General features: G+C 29.0%; 2 protein-coding genes and 1 long non-coding RNA gene across 3 annotated transcripts; 2 read left to right on the forward strand and 1 right to left on the reverse strand.

Moving 5' to 3' along the window:
• Positions 1-207: 207 nt before the first annotated feature.
• Positions 208-7,154, forward strand: LOC147908270 (xanthine dehydrogenase/oxidase-like). Its single transcript, XM_087410515.1, is given in 12 exon segments — positions 208-217; positions 330-543; positions 801-932; positions 1,224-1,299; positions 1,302-1,379; positions 1,564-1,800; positions 3,079-3,201; positions 3,294-3,421; positions 3,753-4,011; positions 4,134-4,230; positions 4,579-4,689; positions 6,952-7,154. Coding segments are annotated over 12 exon segments (1,533 nt in total). The 3' UTR covers positions 7,020-7,154.
• Positions 7,155-11,009: 3,855 nt separating this feature from the next.
• Positions 11,010-14,432, forward strand: LOC105152706 (eEF1A lysine and N-terminal methyltransferase homolog). Its single transcript, XM_011067133.2, has 8 exons — positions 11,010-11,443; positions 11,525-11,647; positions 12,070-12,286; positions 12,358-12,576; positions 12,682-12,941; positions 13,021-13,385; positions 13,469-13,650; positions 13,733-14,432. The coding sequence occupies exons 1-8, from the start codon at positions 11,352-11,354 to the stop codon at positions 14,279-14,281; spliced, it is 2,007 nt and encodes a 668-aa protein (XP_011065435.1). The 5' UTR covers positions 11,010-11,351; the 3' UTR covers positions 14,282-14,432.
• On the reverse strand, positions 13,695-16,531 carry LOC147908271 (uncharacterized). Its single transcript, XR_015546391.1, has 3 exons — positions 16,204-16,531; positions 14,531-14,570; positions 13,695-14,035 (listed from the first exon to the last, which is right to left on the reverse strand). It is a non-coding gene; the product is annotated as an uncharacterized LOC147908271 (long non-coding RNA).
• Positions 16,532-16,602: the final 71 nt, after the last annotated feature.

A 16,602-nucleotide genomic window follows, 5' to 3' on the forward strand; every position in this document is an offset into this window, starting at 1 on the left:
CAAAATCATATTCAGTTCAAGATTTATCCCACAAAAAGCACTATACAGATATTATAAAATTTGATTATGGAACTTTAACTTTGATTGTAAGCTTTAAGTATCATTTATACTGACCATAACCATATGTTATATGCTGTAATCTGTAAGAATTGACTAATCACAAATTCACAATTGAGTATTCCCCGCTCATTCGATTTTATAAGGAAAATGCTTGATTGTAATTAATCAATTAATACAATTTGGCATACGGCATATTGGTTACGACAAATATAAATGATCCCTTAGAAATAAATGATAGTAATATGTATATTAAATGAGAATTTTGTGAGACAATTTTATAATTATAAAATCGCTTCCAGTACCCGATGATAATGTATTCGGTAATACGTCCCTTCTTGTATATATCCGCCAATATGTGGGTCTTCGAGGCACAAAAGCGATGTGTCATGAGGGTGGTTGCGGTGCCTGTATCGTAAGTGTAAAACAATCCGAGGGCAACATAGCCGTGAATTCCTGTCTTGTATCGATAATAATCTGCCACGGGTATGTATGTGTATTGAAAAGAAACTGAACGATCAAGCTTAATTAATTTCTAAAAAAGTAAAAGGATTTGTTTAATGACGTTATACGCGCGCACAAAACTATCATCTTTGACACAAGAAATTTTCATCGAAATGTTAAAATCTCTTTTTTTCACATTCATATTTGCCAATTTCATTTCTTATTCTTACCAATTGTTTTATTTCTATGCCGAGTGTATGTAAATATTAATTAATATTTCATATCATGTAATGTCGTAGATGGAATATTGTAACGATTGAAGGTCTAAATGACAAGACAAACGGTTATAATACAATACAAGCTTTGCTTGCTGAAAAAAATGGCTCGCAATGTGGCTATTGCTCTCCTGGCATGGTAATGAATATGTATAGGTACGAATAAAATTGCTAATTAATAATAATAAGATCATTAATTAATTTTTAATGTTAAGGAAATATCATTATATTTTATACATATTAAAAAAGTACCCTTAAAACATACATTAATAAATGAATCCTTATGGTTATAAATGTCCAATAATAAACAAACAAATATAAAAAATCATGTATAAAATCGTAGAATATTGCTATGTTTAGTTCAAGTAAAAATCATTTAAATAGGTACAATTGAAAGTTTATATAACTAAAACTTTGCATTAATGTATTGTTGTGTATATTTCGCAGCCTCATTTCTAAGGATCTGTCTATGCAGGAAATTGAAAATTCATTTGGTGGCAACATTTGTCGATGCACCGGATATGTCGTGCAATTTTGGATGCATTCAAAGGATATGCATCCGATGCACCTCCATCAATGGTGAAAGACATTCACGATATTGAGGTGCTTTGTGAAAAATTTCTTTTCTATTTCAAAAATTTAATCTTTATTTTGAAATTACACTTTCAATTTTATTCTCAGAAGGACAATTTGATTTTGATAGAAATAAGAATCATATACCCATTATTATGATGTCTTTTTATATTAACTTCATCCTGTTTTAAATATAATAAAATATACTTCGTAGGAGTTATACAAAATCAAACCTTGCCAGAAATACGGAATGCTACGTATAAGTAGTTGTCACAATAAACAATCTTCTGATAGAAATACAATGTTGAGCATAAAGTTAAAGGACCACGGATACTTCTACAAAATTTTCACTATCCAGGATTTATTTAATATATTTGAACACAACCCAAAATTCACATATATATTATATGGAGAAAATACTGCGTACGGTAATTCTTTATTAGATGATATAGATTAATCAATCCATACAAGGTGTCTCAGAATGACCGCTAAATATTTCGTGTGCTGATAGAGCAGACTAAACTGAGTCAAAAAGTCCTTTACCACTTTGCAATTTTCGCAATAGTTAACAAAATATTAATTACTAAAAATCGTTAAATACTTCAATAATTTTTTATTAAGTACTATCAACTTTACAGAAAAACAAGAGACAAAAATTGTATATTTTCATCTGTATCACAAAATATTTGACGGTTCTAATATCCTGTAAAATAAAGAATTTCTTGCTGGTACCAATTAATTATGGTATAAAAAATTGTGTCCCAGTGAAATTAGTTGGTTTTATATGTTAGCTTATAATGTGATAAACAGAAAATGTCCGATACATGAAGTTCAATAATGAATAGTTTTTGATCTATGATATCAAAAACGCAAAATTTGCTATGCAAAGTACCTTTGATACACTATAATCACTTATTTGAGTCATGTGTATACTATATGAGATCTTGTATATGATGGATAGTATATATATATATTTATATTATATATGTATAGAATTAGAGTTATTTCAAGTTAATATTTACATTTTATTTACTACTATTGATCTTGTTTATTAGATATTAGAAGCGACTCTCATCCTACTTTCCCCCTGCTATGCGTTACTACATAAAAAATTATATAAAAAAATTTTAAAGAAAATTTTTATTTTTAAAGCAGGAAATCTATTTTAAAGAGAATTTTTTATCTACATAGTACAATAGAAAAGAGATGTTATTTTTTTAAACTTTTCTTCTTGATAATTTTTTGACGAATAACGAGCGACTGTTAAAACCTGTTGGAGATTACTCAAGGTCATGACCATGATAACATATGTCAAAATAAAGATCTTGGAGAGGGAGAGGTCTCCCTTAAACGAGATTATTTACTAATTATAATATAAATATCTTAGAAATATAAGATCTATAAGAAACCATCGATTAATTTATAAGGAAAAGTGGATCAGTATCTTCACTTTTATAACATATGCAAAGTCATCGAAGAGGTCCTTAATATAAAGATTTATCCTATTCCTTTGAAATCGAATTTCTATTTTAAAAAATTAGAATCGGAAACTTTGATATACGAAATCTTTAGATATTTACTTTTTTCACTTTTTATTCTATATATACATATTTTCTATACTTTGAATACAGATTAATTATCATATTGATTTATGAAACTGGAAAAAAATTCAATTTAATATGTATATTACATTTCTGCCAATTTATTAAAAATAATTCTTGTACACTAGATCGCACAAATAGCAGCTCAAACACTGAATATAAATATTAAATTAATTTCCATCAAACAAAGTAATAATTTAACCAACGACTCAACTACAGGACACAGCATTACTACAGAAACCTGTGGATACGTAAGAATTCAATTTGTCTCCATCACTGTGATGTCTTTTATATATATATATTAAAAACTTGATAATGACATCGATTGTTGCATTCATTTTAGACAACGCGCCAAGCTTGCTTGCAGATTTTAAATAGACTCGAGCTAATAAGAAAAAAAATGAAAAATCCGACATGGAAGAATCTTGTTTTTAAAGTGTATGAAGATGTTGATTTATGCGCACGTTATATGTAAATGCCATTATATCTTATTTAACACATCAGTGATATATTACATCATACAATGTCTTAAAGCATTTTAATATCTTTTCGAAAATACTGTACTCTCACCAGAAAGAAATATTTGTCTTATCTTTTGCTTGAAGTAATTCTATTGTAAAAAATGCAGTTTAAATATTCATTTGCATTTCCTGTAATTAGTATTAAGCATATTTATCATGTGTTTTCGGAATGATTTCGATAAATAAAATTTAAACTGTATTTATATAGTGGGAAAATATTCCTTGATGGCTATACACATAATTAATTATTATATAATACATAATTCCATTTACCTTGGCAGGTTGGTGACCGAGCCAACGAAAGATACGATGAAGCCTTATTCCGTTTACGGTGTTACCATTGCCGAAGTAGAGATCGATGTTCTGACTGGTGAGCACGTTATCAGAAGGGTTGATTTGATGATCGATGCAGGTCGAAGCTTAAATCCGATGATTGACGTAGGTCAGGTAGAGGGAGCTTTCGTGATGGGAATAGGATATTGGACTTCTGAAGATTTGATATACGATGATAAAGGAGTATTAACAAATTACAAAAGTTGGGTACGTTATCTTCATCAAATTTTGATACACTTAATGTCGTCAAGACGCAATTATTTTGATTCACTAAATTTGTCATGAATATATATAATTAAATTAGCTGAAATGTTTGACTATTTTCATAGAATTATAAGCCACCAGGAGCAAAGGATATCCCTGAAGATTTCCGCATATATTTAAGCGATAACAACTCGGTCAACGCCGGTATCTACGGTTCAAAATGTAAAGTTAAAACCCTTCTATTCAAAATACATTTACTAAAAATTAAATCTAGAATATATTATATTATACATATTTGCATATAATTGATAAATTCGTAGAAATTCTTTAGAAAAATTTTCAAATTCACCAGAATTTAATCGATTTACAAGCGCGCGTTTCACTAATTTATTTTATTTAAGATGAATAAAATAAGAAAAGAAGAAATAAGAAATTCAATAAAAATAAACAGATTTCTGTGTAGGATATCGTAATTAAAAATATTAAATCAGTAGAAACATTATATCATTGATGTCCGAATAATCCTTAATAATTAATAAAATCCATAATAATCCAAAAATATTTTTACAGCAATCGATGAAGTACCTCTTTGTATGAGTTTCGTAATTCCGCTGGCGATTCGCTGCGCACTGGATTCTGCGAGAAACAACTCATGGAATGAAGATAGGGGATATGAATTCGGTAAGTTATAATCAGAGATGTATTCATATGATTCACATTTTTGATATACAACATACAACATCGACTAACTTTATGATTTGAATTAATTTCTACAGTTTTTGCAAGTATTTAACAGTTTAACCGCCGTTATATTTTAATGTGATGCTTATACCAGAAAAAAATTTTTTAATACTTTTATAATCCGATCTTTCTTTCTTTTTTTCTCTTTAAAATCAAATGAATGAAGCAAAGAGAAGTTGAATTTTATAATCTCATGTTTCTTTTATCATTTTTAAAAACTATTATGTGAATAATACTCTGTTCACATTAATCACCATTCATGATATACATTAACTTCAAGATATGTGGGATAGGTATCCCAAGCATTTTTTTTTAAATATAATATTTCATACTTTTAGATTGACAACAGAGCGCATCGATTTAATATTTTTCTATTAATGATAACTTGACAGATTAAAGTGATAGTGGCTCATCAATATTGAAGCAGTAAATAATAATAGAATAAACATAATGGGAGTGCTGTGAATATCCCACTTATCCACTTGTATTTTCTTTTTATACTTTATCTTTTTTTGAGTTTTTATATAATCAGAGGTTCTTCTCTGCTGTAATCAAGTTGTCTTGTTTATATTATTTGTCTTATTTATATTAATTTTACACTCACACATGTCTCTATTTTATTAAAATGAAACTAATGTAAAATTATAAAAAGTAAATTATCTTTTTTTTTATTTTTGTTATATTTTAATTCTATAAAATAAAATTTAATTTTATGTTTTTTTAATTCAAACATTGACTATTTTATATATTTTTGTCATTACAATATTCATTTCTTGAAAGAAGAAATTAACAATTTTTATATTTTTTATTTCGCTATTTATCTTATCTTGAACTCAATATTTTTTAATGACAATTTTGTCTGATTTATGTTATGAAGTACTATTTAATATTAGAATATTCGTATTTTAACCCTTTTTTAGGTATGAATTCTGTTTTTTAATAATAAATGTTGTTAAGAAATAAAACAGGAAAATCCATAACTAAAAACACGTTCTAGAAAAAAAAACTAAAAAATATTGCCTGAAAGTATTAAAGTTCATTATTTTTATAATTCTCTATCTCATTATTACATTACATTCTCTCATTATTGCGTCACATTCTCTAACTAATGTAAATTTAACTAAAATATAATATTCTAGTAAAAAAATATAATTATAAAAATAAAAATTTTTGGATATTTTAGCACCTATCTACTTGCGTTTCAAAAATCTATCTACTCAAAGATTAATTGAAATCGGACCACAAAAATATAAATTTTGTAGTAAAATAATTAAAAATATACTATATATTCTATATATAATAATTAAATACATAATTCATAGTTTCCTTCATAATTCTTCTTTCACTATGAGTCACAAAAATTCGAACTCTTAAAAGTGCATTTAAATATAAAATTTTAAGAAATAATCCATACCCGATATTATAGGTCACGCACAAAATAGTAGGATTATGCAAGAAATAACGGTGATGAAAGTTGAAAAATATTTTCAAACTTACACATTCTTAGCATAGTCACTAACAAAATATAATTATAACTAATAATTAAATAATAAAATAGAAACCAAATAATTTATAAAAAAACAAATGATCATTAATATAAGATAAAAAATTTAATACGATCGAATAAAATTAATTGCTTAGAAGTATAGACTGCTCTTTTAGTACATAGGTTTTCTATATTGTTTCATAATAAATATTTAATACATAACCACGGTACCCTAATTGTAATTTAATTATATATTTAATAGAAAACTATAAAAAATAAATGTTAGATTATTACTTGTAATGTAGTAAGTTGAGAAAAGATGCGCAGAAATTTGCACTTTATCTTTATACATTTCTTCTACTATAAAAACAATATTAAAACATTTTTATGCGTGTAAAAAGTTATTATTGCACCATGAAAATCACTAATGATCGATGTTTTCCGATACAATGGAATTTAATCACTGTTACCTAGATAAAAAGTATAGGTAACAAAGTATTGGATCAAAAGTATTAATTTAAACATTCTAGATTGTGTTAAACAATCGATGACCCATAGTACCTCCCCCCTATGACCCCGGTTTCCCCTATATATATATATATATAGTAAAAAGTATATATATATATAATTATCTAATCACATTACCAAGATATATATATATAGATATAGAGGTAAATATATATTGGTAATGTTTGTATAATTAGAAATGTTTGCAGATGAACCATGTACCACCGAACGTATACTTCTAAATAGTTTAACCAGCACACAATTCATGGAGCTTTAAGAATAAAAGTGGAAAAGTTCTCAAATAATATAGTATTTAAAATAAGTTTTATATTTAGTTAGTTGAATATTTATTTCATTGAATAATATTTAAATAGAATAATTCAAAAATTTTGTAAAGGATATAATTTATGTATTCATATGTTTTGTTGTTGCGAAATTTTCAATGTAATGGTGATATTATGATTTCAATTAATTAATAAGAAAATAAAAAAAATAATAATCCACATCTTTTTATCTATTTAAAAATATTTTATCTATATTAAAATTTTTTTTATTTTACTAGAAACTGATAATAGTCTTATATACTAAAAATAGATCGTAGTACATTCATATGCAAGGTGTGTTTTCTTAAAAGAAAATACTACATTGCAAAATAAATTTCAACAATGTATAAGTTATATCACTTGATTTATATAATCTTTAATATATTAATGCAGTTTGATTTTATTTCATTCTATATGTGCAATATAAGCTTTGATCTAAAAATTAACTAGCAAATTCTTTTTGCATTCAAATACGTAACTTCAAATTCATAAAGAGGAAAATAATTAAAAATTTACTTTCCCCGTTATAAATATTATACATAATATACTCCATCAATTTCTATTTGATAATATTTGTTTGAGCGTTTGTAGACTCAGACATTATAAAAGTTCAAATACACTATTTATAAAATAGATGTATTAAAAGAGATGAATGTGCATTATGTGTTAACGAATCAGTTGGATACATTATCATAAATATATAGGTTATGAATTTAATTTAGGGGCGAAAATCTGCATTAGCTCTGTGAGCTCGGTTTTTGAAACCGGAGTAGATCGAGCAGCTCGATTGACTAGAAATAATACCGAACGTAGATGAGATGATATCTAACAGAAAAATGCGAGTTGCCGAACGATTTTCGAGATAAAAGAGCAAAAACGAACGCTTCCGATTTGCAATGTCAAACGCACCTATAATTAATGAATATTTAAATGCAGAATTTAAGGCCGGGTTCACCTTAACGGAAAAACGGAAAACGGAAAAGCGGAAACCAATTAGAACTCGCGGAAAGACAGAAGCAGATAAACGAAATGTATCGCCTGCTACTATTGCGAGTTCCGATTGACTTCCGCTTTTGCGTCAAGGTGTGAATCCGGCTTAAGGGTGCCGTCCCATAGAGCGGAAATTGATAACAGAACGGAGCTCGCGGAATCAACAATCGTTCTGCTATTTTCATTATAATTTCACCATTACAATTTGCGGAATAAACAAAAGTTGCACATAACCTCAATATTATTATATATACTGTTGATGTATATTACAGCCATATATTTGTCCATATAATGCGATTGGTTACATACTATTTTTTATACTTCTTCATTAATATGGACATAGCAGAATGTTAATGATTCGATAATTACAGTAAATATGAATGTAGATATTAATTAACAGTTTACGATTCCGTTTATTTTCTTTTTTTTTTTATATCCCATTGAGCAGTAAACGCGACAGTAAAATCAAGTTTCAGCTAATCATAAAATGTTTTATAATTATGTTAAAAATATTTTACTGCTAAAGAAATTCTAATGTTATCAGTTTGTTACATATATTATTATATTTACATTAAAATATTATTACTACATTTTTATTATTACAAGTATTATAAATAACATAAAAAGTATGATTTTATATTATTCCGTCTGTCCATTTATTCCGCTCAATGGAACAAAAGGATTTAAAAAAAGCGTAAGAAAGAAAACGGAATGGCTGTGATTCGTCGTATTGATTCCGCGAATTCCGTTCTGTTGCCAATTTCCGCTCTATGGGACGGCACCCTAATGGCTCCTGCACACGGAACGTGGCAACGCTTGCCGCGCGACGAAAGTTGGCGTTAGCCAACGTCTCGCTTGCTCGGAAGTAATAGATAATTTCTATCGCGCGACAAAAATTAAACTTAATCCAATTTTTGTCGCACGACGGAAGAAGTATTACATCATTTTTAGAAGTTTTGCAAGGTTTTGAGACCGACTTAAAAACATAGAATTATTGGTTAATGCGACAACTTCCGCCGCGCGGCAAGCGTTGTCGTGTTCTGTGCAGGAACTATTAATCCGTCCATTATACGAAAGATAGAACAACCCGCTTTTATTTCTGGACTAATCCGGACTAATCTTTCCAAACTACTGGTCTGGACTAATCATACTATGCCTAATAAGTTTCTTACTAAGAATATCCGCAATTAATTAATAGAAATATCTTAAATAGACGATGTGAGATTAAATAAAATAATTCGGCGCGAAACGAAAAGACAAAAATAAAATAAAATTATATTTCTACGGAGGGCAGGAAGTAACAATGTAATCATTATAGTGCAGGAATAAAAGTGTTATTTCATTTGTGTGTTTTTGTCATACGACAAATATATACAGAACAGAAAGGTCCTCGGATCTCTTTATCCTATAGCCAATAGGCTTGAAAAATTTGTCGTACGACAAAAACGCACAAATGAAATATCACCTTAAATATATCTGTATAAATTGCAAACGGTGGTATTTATTTATTGAAGAGCAACCATACTGGATTGCAAAAATGTGTTTACTCTGTTTTATCCCTTTTTTTTAAACCTTGTGTCCACGATGCTAGAAGTCAGTCCGAGATGAAGAAAGAATTGATTAATGGACATGTAACCAAATTATTCAAATGATTTGTTAATTTTTTCTCTGTCCGAGATCTTGGATCGATTTCTAGCATCGTAGACATCGGGCTTTAGTTATTTCTCGCATTTGGTGAAATGAAGCTTTTTAGTGAATTTTAGAGCAGGGATTTAGTGAAATTATTTTTTGGACTCGTGGTAATACTAATTCAAGATTGGAAGCCAAAATTCAAGGGATAGGAGCCAAAAAAATAAAAAGAAAAAACTATGGCACTGAACTATATGTACACTGGAATGGGCATCGAGAAAAATTCGTGGCCACAATTGATCAGCCGCCATTTTAGTTGGGACGATATTTGAGCGAATCAGGGTATCAATCATGAAACTTTGTCCTTAGGATGGAAAATGAAAATTTTCTTCATTAACTTCAATGGTTAAAATTTTGACTTTTCATTCTCCATCCTAGAGATAAAGTTTCATGATATCCAGAAGCGTTCACACGTGCACTGCGACCGTATCGATTGATGTACTATCAATGTATGGAAATCTATATGGATTTGAATGATATTAGGTGTAGTAAAAAGAAATCCATTATTCTTCCAATAGATGGCTTTAGTAATCTGTATCTCGTCTACGCGTTTTATAGTCACGCAATTTTATAATATTTTAAAGTAATCTTTCAAATATAAAAGTGAAATCACACAGTGCGGAATAGGCTGCAAAATAGAGAATGCATCATTGAAACAACCACTCAGCGCTATTTCGCATTTAATGTTGCGGAATAGCGAGTGCGTCATTGTTTTTATAATAAACCGTCGAGAGGTTTATTTATAATTTTGAGAGGTTAAAATAATTTGATGCTGATTGATATGATGAAATTATGTAATGTCGAAACGAATGAAGCAAAATGACAAAATCTGAATGCATAAATATAGATACCAAGATAAAAAAAAATAATGATGCATTATGTGCGATTTCAATGTGCCCTTTTCCGCGCTTTTCCATCACGCCAGTGTTTTGTGTGCTATGTTCACACGATGCGGAAAAATGATAGTAAATGCATTAAAACAGTTCAAAAAATTGTTATGAGATTATAAATATTAATTGTAAAACATTAAATATTACAACAGTGATAATTGTTTTTACAATTTGAAAAATTATATTTCATTTTAATAAGCAAATTGTTAACATAAAGTTAGTAATTTTTAAATTATATTCATGTTGGATATATCTTTGATGCATCATGTGAACATAGCATACAAAACTTGGATGATGGAAAAGTACGGAATAGCGCTGATTGGTTGCTTCAATGACGCATTCTGTATTCCGTAGTCCTATTCCGGACCGTGTGATTTCACCCTTATATTGTACATCACAGCGGAGATGCCCATTCCAGTGTATATAGTTCGATGAACATGGTTATGTGAATCAGATGTATATTGTTCTTTCTCTTAAAAAAAAAAAAAAAAAAAAAAAACAGGAAACTTTACGCAAAAATATTCATGATATGACGTTAAATTTGCATAGTAGAGTTTACAAAATCACGTTATGATTTATTTTGTAATAAACTCTCAATTCAGGCCAAGATAAGCAATATTAAAATCTAACCTATAATATTAAAAGATAATATCAAGCAGCCAATTCAACTTTTCCTATGTGTATTTATCTTATATTACGAATATAATACTGTAAAACATGAATCTCCTCCCAAAAGCACATGAGGAATTTAGTCACGCGGAATACTGGAACACATTCTTCAAAAAACGTGGCAAGAAGGCATTCGAATGGTAAACATTCTATTTATGTTAATAATGTTATTTTATATTTTTTTTAGTAACTTAATGTTTATTCATTTTGTTTGGCTTTAGGTACGGTGAATATCCAGAATTATGTGAAATACTTGTGAAGTATATCAAAATGAAAGATGACATTCTGATCGTTGGTTGCGGGAATTCTACATTAAGCATGTCTTTATATGATGTTGGTTATAGGTATAATTTCTTTTGTATGTGTGTGTATATATATATATATAAATATATATATATATATATATATTTATATAAATCATAATTTGCTAGGTTTCTAATGTATAGTCAATATTTAATTCAATCACTTGTATTACACTAGATTAGTATATTAAAAGTGCTGTACATGAAATTAGTACAGTAAAATATAAAAGTATATACATATTTAACAATTAAATACTCAATATAAATGATATTGCCATGTTTAACAAAATATTAGCAGAATATATATGTATTATTTCATTGTCAAAGTTGATTAGACATTATGTTACTGCATTTAGACTTTATATAAAGCAGCCTTTAACATGTACTAATCCAGTATAATATACAAAATTATCAAATTCAATTTTAAGTTCCTATAGAAAAATAAATCAAGATTGATATTACAGAAATATAGTCAATATTGATATATCACATATTGTGATTCAACAAATGCGTGATATAAATAACGGTACAAGACCAGGTCTAGTATACGAACATATGGATGCCACACAAATGACATATCCTGATGGAAAATTTAGTGTGGTTCTCGACAAAGGTACACTGGATGCTCTAATGCCAGATACCAAAGAGGCAACATTGTCTATAATTGATAGATATTTCAAAGTAAGTTTCTGATTAGAGAAATTACTAGAAAAATTTTTTCAATAAACTAAATTAATTAAAATTTACTTTAGGAAATCACACGAGTGTTACGAAACGGAGGCAGATACATCTGTATATCGTTGCTCCAAGAGCACATCCTACGTAAACTTTTATCATACTTTCCTACTTCAGGCTTCATGTTTCGCATAGCACGATGTCACGAAGCCGAGTTGAAAGCTCGTATAGAAGAAGGCAGTTCAGTTCCTGTCTTTGTGATCGTTGCTACAAAATTTACTAAATTATCCCAGAACGTATGTTGTAACAAAAGATCTTTAGAATTCTTATGTTGTCTTATCTTAGCCTTAGCTAAATGAGCAAGTTAGTCAAACTTATTTTTGTAGATTATAATCTTATAGGTTCTCGAGATAGCTCTGGTCGATGGCCCACCGGAACGATTATCTACGACAGACGATGTGATATCCGCTGTATTATCTGCACAACAATCGGCACTGGTGTGTAATAATCTTTATAAGAGAAACGTTGCTGATGTGGGAGAAGTATCGTTGGATTTACATCGTCCAGGTGATAAGCATCCACGATATACCGTCTATGTTCTCGATCAACCACGCATACAGGGAGCAAAGACATACGCAGCTTTCATTGTGCCACAGGGAAAGTACGTTTGATTTATTAGTTGAATAAATATTTTACTATTGAGTCCTGTCACTATATATTTTTCTTTCTTGATTTAACAGAGAAACAGATTGGTTATTCAGTACGAAAGAAGGACGACAACAAGTCCTGAAAAGCGCGCAGCGAGACAGACTCGCAATTGTCACCTTACGTAGAGAACACAAGTTTGATAATTGGGATGCCGTGAAAACAGAATTAGAAAATTGCGTTCTTAACTTAGCACCGGCTGGCTTGTGTGGCAAAAATGATATTCCTTTTCTTTCTTTGGGTTCAGATGTTGGGGTTCGAAATATTTGCTATGAAGGAAAAAGTGACATCAGTGGATCGTTTGTTATCGAAGAAGTAGAGAAGGATGGCCACGAATTCAGGCGGCTTGTGTTCTTGAATAATCCTTATGTCATTCAGAGCGAAGCCAGACTAAAAGACGGTACTAATTTATAATCAATTTGGAAATTCTATAATGACACACAATGATTGCATAGGATTGTGACTGATGACAATTATTTACAGCAAAATCTAGACGTGGTAAAACGAAGAAAATTGCTGATCCTGGATTTTTAGCTTGTGAACATCATATATATATGAGCACTGGAGTAAATGCAGTAATCGATTTAAAAGAACAAGACAATATTATGATTATAGGACTTGGAGGTGGTGGTCTTTGCATGTTCTTACATCAATGTTTTCCTAAAGTATGTATTTTTGGATAGGATTCATCATTAAGTCGTTAGAAATCTTTTTCATAACATAAATCGAAAATTTTAATTTTTTCAGCTAAAAATTACTGTAGTCGAAATTGATAATACTATGTTAAAAGTAGCTACCGAATACTTCAATCTTGTTCTTGATGATCGGATGAAAGTGGAGATCGCAGACGGAATTCAATATATTAAAGACGTTGCGGCATCCAAGACAAAGTATAAGGCGATACTTTTCGATATTGATAGCAAAGATACCACCATCGGAATGAGTTGCCCACCTAAACAATTTCTCGAAATGTCAGTGCTGAAATCAGTTGCCTCGTGTTTAACGAAGAACGGTCTTTTTATCTTGAATTTAGTCAGCAGAGACAAAAGCCTAAAACAGAAAACTAAAGATGATCTGAAATCGGTATTCCAATCAATTACTTGTCATGACATTCAAGATGAAATTAATGAAATTGTTATGTGTTCCGTTGAAAAACACAATCCGAAAGAATGGAAAAATAGACTTAGACTCGCAGCCATTGACTTGAACAAACAAGCAACTACGAGAAAATTATCCTCTTTCAAGGAATCATTTGACAATTCCACACTTTTAGAAAATTTATCTACGGAATTGTAATGCTTTGTACAAATATATTCGTCGTGACAAATAAAATAAAAAATATAATTTCTAATGGTGATTAATATGTATCTTTCAAAATATTTTCTGTCAATGTACTACTTTTCAATGGAAATATTTTTTGTTACTTATTAAACAAAGATCAAACGATTTTGAATGTGCGATAATTTTGATAAATCAAATACTAATTTTATATAATACAATTTTCATAAATTATCTGAAATTAAAATAAAGATTAATTCGACTCACCAATACGATGCGTAGCAGCAGAGTTGTAAAATTCGTTGAACTGTAAAATAGAAATTTATGAAAATTAAAGCAAGATTGAAATTCATATTTCAAAAAATAATTATACAATTTCTTTAAAAAAAGAGATTTTATTTCTTATGTTTAACACATTGTATTTCTCTGAAATACAATCGTTTAAAAAATTTAATAAGAATAAAAGGCTCTATATATATATAAAATACGTATAATATACATTAGATATTAGCCATATTGATCTTTATTCGAGAATATGAAGGCAAAGAAAGATCTTTCAATTAATGTGTTGATTCAAATGATGTCAAGTTTATTGAAAAAGAAGTTGAAAAGAACTGAAAACCATTGGGTTTTTCCGGATCAAGTCGTATTTCACAAATCGACATAATTTCGATTCTAATTTTCTGCATGTTGACATAATGCCAGTTGTGAAGAGTTGGGATAGTTCGAAGAGCCTAGTTGAACATTTGCATCAGCCTGACAAATTAGAGAATGACAAGAGGGAATATAGGTAAAACGCGAGTAAATACTTAGCAATAAGCACGATTTCGATCACAATAGACGTGAGACATAATAAGATGGTAAAGAAGTTTCTTTTGAAAGAAATCAATGCATTTAGATTTTTGAAATGATCGACCAAGTATATTCTTACTCCTCATTTTATTATTGTTTGTTTTGTCTTTAAAATTTAGAGCCATCAGCCAAACGGTTTAGAAGCTTTGCTAATATTCGATGAATATTTAACAACTTCTCAAGAAAAAAGGTATAAAAAAGATAATTTAATTTGCATTATAGGACTTACTTAATTTTTTTAGTTAACTTATTTTTAGAAAACTTATACAGTATAAATTTTTGTAAAAATTCGTGCATCTCATTTTTGCAGTTATACTTTGTAATAATTACAGAAATGCATATATAGCTGCATGATAAAATTGCATGATTACAAAATTATAATTAAAAAATTAAAAATAGTTATGTGATCGAAGTTAATTATTTTGTATTCACATAATCAAGAATATCCAATTTTAGTGTTCTTTATTAAAAGAAATATATATAGCAAAGAAATATATGCAGCATCTGTAATTAAAAGAATAAAGAGAATTATTCCACATCTTCTTCATCATTATCTTCTTGACTGTTAATCTGAAAGTATCGTAACTCGTACGTTTCCTTGCTTTCGATATTACTCACAATCAATCACGCAATTTGTTCAAGTATTTCTTTGTCAAGTACTTGAGATATTTATAAAAACAATGTTTTCCAAATTAGTGCAAATATCGCTCTTCCTATAATTTATAATAGTAAACTTGTAATAGTAAAAAATAAACCAATATTCAATTCTTATTTTAAAACTATCTTAAGATGTCACGAACCAACTAGAGGGACATATTAAGACAGATACATATTAAGAAATTTTATTTTTTTAAGATTTAAGTAATTGTAAATGTTAAACGCATTGAAAAAATATGTTACATATAAAAATATATTAAATGTCATGAATATTTTGTAAAATGTCTAAAAAATCAAAAATATTATATCATAATGTGCGTATTTATAATACAAAATAGCGTGTAGAATATGCCATAAAATAGAAATAAATAGTCAATTTCGTGATAACAATACATAAATAATAAATTGTACTGATTCCAAGGTTGCTCTACCGGCACGGAATCAGAGTTCTGGTGTGTAAGTTCGATATTATATCCCAGAGTTCTGATTGAATAGCTCGTTATTCCCTGTTGGCTGTGCCTATTGTCTGTTATTATGTTTAAGCCTTAACATTACACATCCATTACGGCGACGTGTTGACGTTGTCGACGATGTCACTTCGAGCTGCACTTTTCATCATGCCTCGGGATTTTGTTGCTCACACATGACGCAGTTATTGGATAATATATCATTTCAACCTTCTTTAGCATTCGATGAACAACAAGGATAAATAATACATATCCTACGCATCATAATAATGTGAAACAAAACATGCTTCACGGCTCCAATGCATTAGCGCGATGTTTATTGCGCGGAAGCACGATATCCAATCAGTGTAGCTTCAGAATATA

This window comes from Acromyrmex echinatior, chromosome 10 (assembly GCF_024713525.1).
Source record: "Acromyrmex echinatior isolate Ae372 chromosome 10, ASM2471352v2, whole genome shotgun sequence".
NCBI classification, from domain to species: Eukaryota; Metazoa; Arthropoda; class Insecta; order Hymenoptera; family Formicidae; genus Acromyrmex; species Acromyrmex echinatior.